Here is an 8,148-nt window from a genome sequence, read left to right on the forward strand (position 1 = left end):
GCACGGCAGCGGCCATTTTGGTTCAAGTCCACAAACTGATAACAGACGTGCCTGGAAGCCCAGAGCCCTGGAACGAACGCCCCCACTGCTGCTTTCAAGGACTCAGATGCTGGAATTCAGAGAACAAATTGATTAAATAAACACACATCAGCATATCAGAGACTTAACTCCGAAGTCACGTGTCATATTAGCTGGAATAACTGCAGGTTCGCACAATATATTTTCCGTTTTAGACTACTTATCTTGCATGTATGTTATAGTTATTTTAGAACACAAATCTGTTTCAACACACTTTTCCGTTTACATGTAGCTGCAACACTGTGGTTACACTACATCATAATGCAATTAAAAAACATTTCTTCTCTTAATGTCTGATCGTTTGTTGTTTGCCCCATGAGCGGGAAACCCACAGTCCGTCATTTAACTACGTATGTCCGCAATCACGTAGTTGAGAAGGCTGAACGTACATAATGACAGTGAACGCAGCACCGCCGTCACTTCTTCCGCCCGCGTGACACCTGCAGTTACAGTCCAAACATGAGCGCTTCTGCTGTGGTTCGGAGGTTAGCAGCTCTGTCAGGAGCCTCGGCAGTGGGAGCTGGGGCTTACGGGGCTCACGGTATGCAACTGTCCTATTGTCTGTAGCTCTCGCTCAGCTGAACAGTCGTGAAAGGCTGTCATGTTGAGGCTTACGGCGCCAGCCTTGATATCAAAACACGCAGATTTAAAGTTTGCGTACTCACCACACGCCCGAGTAACTGTAAAGCAACAACACATACATGCTGCTAATGTTAAACATGCTAACGATTAATTCGGCTTTCAGTAAGCCGTCGAAGCTTCACGTTGTTTTTGTAAAAATAACCAGTGTCGTAATCAAGGTGACCCGCCTCCAGGGTGGAAGAAGGCTTTTTGTGGGTCAGCCACTGTCCACGGTAGGGATAGCTGAGTGGTTGGCTAACTTTTAAAATGTGATAAGAGAGTGGTTGGTCTCACCACCGTATCACAACACGAGTATTAAGGAACATGACTTGAGGGTGTGGGTTACTGATTAACCAAATAAAGTGTGGTCTGTTGTGTCTGTGATCATGATATTCATGGTGTGATAATAAGTAACAGTTGTGTTTTTCTTGTTTTAGGTTTCAAGAACAGCGATCCTGATGACTACCGAATAGTGGTATGTTCATAATACTGCTACTTATGTTTTTTTTGAGCATTTTGTGTGCCTAATATCAGTTTTCATTCATTCGTGTTAGCAGAGGTCAAGGTCAGAGCATATGGATTCAAGACTGATTTAATTTGGGATGCACTAAAACGGTGGCTAAATATGGCTTCATGGTGACTTTGTCATTGATGTAGGCACGTGAAGTGACATCTGAAATACCTCTTACCGAGCTTAGGTTGTTGTGGAGGGGGCTGCTGGGGCCTGTCTTAGCTGAACAACTATTCTAGAACCAGATAAAAATGTCTTTGGAAAGTGGAAGAAAGCTGGAGTACCTCAAAATACCCGTAAAGGCACTATACACAAAAAGTAGTCAGTAGTAACAAATTCAAATAAGAAAGAAAGATGGGTTAAAAAAATGCAGCATCTACTGTTGGCCAAATTTGTATTTTAAGCATCAGTGTATCTGCCCAATTGGTGCAACTCCAGTTATAGTTTAGTGGACTGTATGACTGTTATTTGTTTTACTCTCAGAAAACTAAAAGATGTCTGTGAAACATTTTCACACTGTGCTGTTAATCTGGAGGAAACTTCTGTAATGCAAAAAGACAGGAAATTGATTTTTTTTTTTAATGATGAGATACTTTCCTGGCCAAACTTGGGCTGATTGATGAGAATGGTGTAAATGGTGCTTGATAGCGGCTCACTAAATATCCACTTCTACACTTAATAATAAAAGGCCTTTCCAGAAAATGTTTGATTCACTGAACTTGATGAGTGGCTGGGAAAGGCAGTTTTTTCTGAAAGCTCTGTGTGTGTGTGTGCCTCTTCAGCTTTTTGAAACCGCCAACAAGTACCATTTCTACCACAGCCTGGCCTTGCTGGGTGCTGCCCACTGTGGGAAACCTGCTGTGGTAAGTACAGAAGCCTAAGACCCTCACTCTTGGCTGGATGCACTTAGCTCAATCCTTTAAAGTGGATATAGTGCCACAGTCGTATTTGCTGTTACCTGTCTATCCTCACTCAGAGATATTATGTTACAGAGACTGCTGTTTTATTACATTATAAATGATAAAAGTGACAGCATAAGTATAAATTTGTTGTGGATTGACGGTGAAAGAACACATTATCCCAACAAATGGAACCAGGAAAGAAAAAATGGTAGCCAAAGAATCTCCTCACTTAAATGTCACCACCCCATCATCTGTACTTTTAAGCATTCATGCATGTCCCTCTGCGTCTCATGTCTGATAATGTTGTTATTATGAGTTGACAATAAATTGGTAAAAACTGTGGAGTTATTAATTTGGATTAAATAAAATCTATGAACCAGCTTTGGAGTCAGTCCGATACAGTGAGTTTTTATTGTTTACACCTGTTTAAGGTGTCCATCTATAAAGTTACTAAACCTGCTCACTCGAGTTGTGTTGTGTGTCAAAATGGGCTTAAATATTAAGCTAATGAGATAAAATGACTCATTAATCATAAGTAATGATACTCAATAACATGTGTTATTCTGCTGATAAGATACTTTAATGTGTGTAATGTGATAGTAAGCTAATAAGCCACATTAGCTAACTGAATGATGGGCTAATAAATTATGTTAGGAAATGACGTACTGTAGTAGACTAATGTTTGCTAATAATATGAATCAATAGGATAATAAGGTACATTGTTGAATTTAATGGTAGGCTATTGAGATAAATTAGCAAACTTACAATCAAGCTAACAAGATGTGCTGGCTAATCCGGTCGTAAAGTCTGACGTCACTAGCCGTGTCTGGGCCTAAACTCCGCTGCAGGTCCATATGTCAAACGATCACTATGGCATTACTGAGAGTTGAAAAACTGTCTAAAGTCTTTCATCTTTAATAAAATGATCAGCGTTCTGCTCTACCAGGTGTAAGAATTGAGTTTAACATCCAGGCATCCATGAAAACGGAATTTATGACATTTAACGGAGTTAGAAGTTAGCAGGAAGTTAGCTCGCTAGCTTCTATCTAAATACAATATAGCATGTCCTGACAGCGGGGTTTTGGAAACAAATTAAAACGTACAGCTCTGTTATCACTTCCAACATAAATGAAGACAGAAAGCTAAACAGCAGTGATGTTTGTAGGGTTACTGAAGTTGGGCTAGCTGGTATATAATGATGTGCTACGTGACCGCTAGCGACACAGCTATGTTAGAATAATATAAACAAGCTAACTTTTTTCCCCTCGATAAAAGCTAACGTGAGTGTTCTCGGTGGTCAGGAACAAATGTAATCGCATGGCAGGATGCTGTAAAAGGACCAAACTTCAGCCAGGAGAACAACTGAGATAATCCATCCACAATACGAGGTTAGTCATTCATATACTGCTGCATGGGCTGGGCTGTAGTTACATCCTAGGGTTTTAAAAACTGAGCTTAAATAAATGATTAGCGGTAATAAAAGCCGAGGGAGGTCAACAGTGATCACTGACTGTTTTAGGAGCTTTTTGAGATTAAATAGAAGAAAATACAAAACATTAAACATGTTAACAACACAAAAGCCATATTAAAGCAGACTACTTTAGGCCCGGAAGTAGGATTCGTCACGTCATCACTTAACGACCGGATATGTTTTCTTATGATAAGAAGCATGCTAATATTATAAATTAGCTGATGTAACATAAACTATTAAATTATGTTAGCCAATAGCATATTTGTGGGATAATAGCATGCACTGGCTAACTGAATAGTGGGCTAATAATAGCATACTCTATTATACTAATAAGATAATTAGCTATATTAGCTAACAATGCAAGGCTAATAAGATGCATCAATTTTTAAGTAAGCTGATATTATTTAATTATATTATAGGATGATATTATAATATATGTATAATTTAAGAAGGCTGACTCTAAATAATGGTTTGCTTTTAATGCTTTTAACTTTTCTTGCAAAACAAACAAACAAAAAACTCCTTTTTGCTGGTCCCTGTGGGGTAACATCTCAAGCAAGGGCGAGTCTCAAGCAAGAGAGGTTGGAGAGTACATGGCAGCCCTACTACAATGTGTTTGCAAACTTACAGATTTAAACTGACTGAGACCAAAATGTTTCTTTTTCACAGGCTGGTAGCCTTCTGATTGCGGGCATGGGGATGTTCTGTGGCTCTTTATACCACCAGGCTCTGACAGGGGACCCCGGACTGCGCAAAGCGGCTCCCGTGGGGGGCGTAGCTATGATTGTTGGATGGCTGGCCATGATTCTCTGAACTGTGACAGCTTACATCTTCTCCAGAGAGCCACACTGTGACACTAAACTGTCAGACTGCTAATAAATGAACTGGAGAACTTGTAAGAGTTGGCTGAGGGCTAGTGCTGAGTTATAATGTCACCCATCCAACCACCGCCTGCCCTGGGTTGTGGATGTCAGCAGGAGATAAGGTCACCGCAGGATGATCACTTTTCTGCCACTGCTGTCTGTTTGTGGCTGCTGCCCTTTGACTAAAATGTTAAACTGGATAAGAAATTTAACACAAAATGAATGGAATGAACTGTATCATCCAATTTGTTATGGAACATTTTAACTTTTGGTGATTTGAGTTAAAATGCATCAATAAGACAGTGTTTGTTGTGAAAATAAAGAATCCCTCATGATAGATTAACAACGAAACCGTTTCCTAAACTCTGAAATCCTTTTTTCCACAAGGATTGTTTATTTACCTTTAAACAGTCATTTACCAGCATGAATAAATCTCAACAATGAATATTCAATCTGCTGTATACCAAAGGTCCGTGTCAAGTCTTTGCTTTTTTCCATTTCTCACAGACATCACTTTCAGATACTGATCATCTGCTGTAGATGGGTTTTTAGGTTATCTTCTTCCTCTTTTCTCCTCCGCTTGTTCAGTTTTGTCTTTTTTTAAGGACACACTGCACACCATGCTGAGATTTGTCAAGTTTGCAGCTAATATCTCTTTGGGAATTCCCTTTTGGTGCAAAAATAAAGTTTTATGCCTGTCTTGTTATCCTTGAGATTTTTCATGGATTTAACTATACGAATGGGAACAAATTGTTATTTTGGAGAGAAAATCTGAGAAAAAGCAGCCACATGTCCACTTAAAAACTTAAGCAAACTTTCTGAAAGCCTGGAGAACTACTGCTCAACAAAGTCGTACAAAATTACAGCGAAGTCTGGCTGCTTGGAAGCAAAATATAAAGAAATGAGGCAAGACTGTAAGATGTGACATTACCCTCTGATTTCTGTAAACCCATTTTGAAGACTCAAGTGTTTCAGTCTTCACTGTCTTGGTATCTTGAACTCAAACAAGCTTTCAGAAGTGTTTTCATTTGACTGCATAGTCAAATATTGTTTTGTTGAAAGACGATAAGCAAGTGTTGACACACAGAACTTTATGCTAGAACACTAGGTCAAAGTTTTTAGTATTACTTTTTTTTAACCTCCCAATGTTTGTGTAATAGTAAATAGCATTCAGTTGCATACTTACATTGTGTGCTAAAAAGAACTAATGCGTGTTAATATCTGGTCTTTAAGTGATGACGTATGAACCCTGCTTCCAGGACCAAACTACTCTGTGTTTATTAAGGCTGTTGTGTTTTACATGTTTTAATGCTTTGTATCTTGTTCTATTTAATCTGAACACCCCCTAACAAAGAGCAGTGATCACTGTCGGCCTCTCGGTTTTTGGTACCACTATTCATTTTAAAGCTCAGTTTTTAAAACCTTACGGTCTAACTACAGCCCAGCCCATGCAGCAGTATATGAATGACTAACCTCTATTGTGGATGGATTATCTCAGTTGTTCTCCTGATTGAAGTTTGCTCCGTTTACAGCATCCTGGCATGCGATTGCATTTGTCCTTAACCATCGGGAACCCTCACATTAGCTTTTATCAAGTGGGAAATAGTTAGCGTTCATCCTCCTGTGTTTATATTATGCTAACCATAGCTGTGTCGCTAGCCACCATGTAGCACATCATTATATACCAGCTAGCCCAACTTCAGTAACCCTACAAAAGTCACTGCTGTTTAGTTTCCTGTCTTCGTTTATGTTAGAAGTGATAGCAGAGCTGTACGTTTTAATTTCTTCAGAAATCCCTCAGTCAGAACATGGTATATCATCTTTAGATGGAAACTAGCGGGCTAACTCCCTGCTAACTGCTAACTCCGTTAAATTGAATACATTCTGTTTTCATGGATGCCTGGATGTTAAACTTAACTGTTACACCTGGCAGGGCAGCCACACCGATCTTTTCATTAAAGATAAAAGAATTTAGACAGTTTTTAACTCTCAGTGATGCAGCATCACTGATGCTGCAGTAATCGTTTGACTTTGGGACCTGAAGTGGAGTTTGGACCCAGAAACGGCTAATGACGTCAGACTTCAGTTCAAAAGAGTGCTTTATTTTTCACTGCAACATTAAAAGCTGTTGTCACACATGCTGTGACTCTGAACATTTCTAGATATTATCTAGCTATTATCTGGTAAATGAGAATCCAATGTTCAAAACCATCACATTGGACTGGCTAAAGTAGTAGCTAATAGCTAAGTGTAATAGTCTGGTGAAGTCATGTCTATCGAGTGGTCTTCTACACTATTAGACAGCACCCAGGTCTCAAACAAAAGTATTATTTTAAGTATTCCAATACACAAGCACATATAGATTGTGTGCTACATGTGGACAGTATAGCAGTTGACATGTTAAAGCAGCTTTAATAGCAAATTTTATTATTGTTATCATACCTGGACAGTAGAAACTTCTGTCCTAGAGGTTTGTTGTGTGCACATTCATCTGAAAGGAAAAAGGAAGCTGACTAATGGTAGTGCTAGTTTAAAGGGCATCCTCAATGTGTTGGTTTCACTAAAGGCTAGATAAACCCACAGGATTCACAACCTATGGCAGTAGAAACGGTGTCTCTTGTGGTGAATGTATTCACAGCCCCGAGGGTTTGAGCCTCTGAGTAGCAGAACACAAAAGAGTTCTTTAGCAATAGCCTCCCGTTAGCCGGGACCATGTTCCAACCACTCGGCATTCAAATTGAAAGTGAAATCCATTGAAACACTAATTCCCCTTCCTGACTGTGGGCCCATGAATGGAGACCTTTAGAAAATAGCTGTATAAATCTCTGGGTCAATTTGCTGGGGCCGGTACATAAGCCGAGGCTGTGCTCAAAAGAGAAGGCACTATTGACTGAATGCGTTGCCAGTGAGCTCTTGATCACGAGTCATAAAACCCTCATTAGAATTAAGTAGCTGCTGAGGAGAATTCTGTTCTTCCAGGACCAAGCAATCACACAAGAAAAAGCTCTGACACCCGGTCACACATCTATGACTCACAGCTTTCAAGCATATGGGAGACACCTGACTGAAAGTTACAGGCTGTTCCGCTCTGTCGGATGCATATTTGAAGTGCTATCATCAAATTTTCAGCCACTTGTTAAATATTTAAAGCGAAACCATGTGATTTTTTTTTCTTGACAAGATGTGAGCTACAAGTTCAGAACAGTTTCACACACTAGTCTTATTTTAGGGTATTTATTTCTCTCGTCTGTAGCTGACGTTCACATGGGTGGATCCTGTTGCTGTCAGCAGCACACCACAGTGTTAAAATCCATTAACTGGATCACAGAGTTCTGGTCTGCCAACACACATTTGATGTGTGAGCACACGAGGGGGGGTGAAATGGAAAGTGAGATAAAGGGAGACCCTTATCTCAGAACCATAATCTCACGAGTTAATTCAGACGACGCGTCAGCTTTTCAGTGTATCTATGAGGAGTGCTTGTTGAGCACTCGGTGTACGGTGCCTTCAAAGATTATTTTTTAAAGAGAAAATGGTTTTCTAATATATTTCATTACAAATATAAAATACAGTTTGCTTAAGTGAAAGAACATCTACACTTTTGATGTATTTATTTTACCATCTACCATGGACTGAGCTACAGTTCATCGGGGCAAACGTTTGCAGTTAATCCAAATCCTACATTTAATTTAGGAACTTGAA

General features: G+C 39.6%; 1 protein-coding gene across 1 annotated transcript; it reads left to right on the forward strand.

Annotated features, from left to right (window-relative positions):
• The first annotated feature begins 487 nt into the window (after positions 1-487).
• tmem256 (transmembrane protein 256) lies at positions 488-6,247 on the forward strand. Its single transcript, XM_085400413.1, has 4 exons — positions 488-619; positions 1,137-1,174; positions 1,993-2,073; positions 4,253-6,247. The coding sequence occupies exons 1-4, from the start codon at positions 538-540 to the stop codon at positions 4,394-4,396; spliced, it is 345 nt and encodes a 114-aa protein (XP_085256539.1). The 5' UTR covers positions 488-537; the 3' UTR covers positions 4,397-6,247.
• The last annotated feature ends 1,901 nt before the right edge of the window (positions 6,248-8,148 follow it).

The sequence above is a fragment of the Rhamphochromis longiceps genome, linkage group LG3 (genome assembly GCF_057381845.1).
Source record: "Rhamphochromis longiceps isolate RC_006_pf linkage group LG3, R_longiceps_female_GT1.1, whole genome shotgun sequence".
NCBI lineage: Eukaryota > Metazoa > Chordata > Actinopteri > Cichliformes > Cichlidae > Rhamphochromis > Rhamphochromis longiceps.

What these genes read in the sequence shown, in the direction of transcription:
- tmem256 (XM_085400413.1), top strand. Translation starts at nt 538, where the DNA reads ATGAGCGCTTCTGCTGTGGTTCGGAGGTTAGCAGCTCTGTCAGGAGCC. An exon ending in CTGATGACTACCGAATAGTG is followed by an intron (nt 1,175 to 1,992) that starts GTATGTTCATAA and finishes GTGCCTCTTCAG; the next exon opens with CTTTTTGAAACCGCCAACAA. An exon ending in ACTGTGGGAAACCTGCTGTG is followed by an intron (nt 2,074 to 4,252) that starts GTAAGTACAGAA and finishes TCTTTTTCACAG; the next exon opens with GCTGGTAGCCTTCTGATTGC.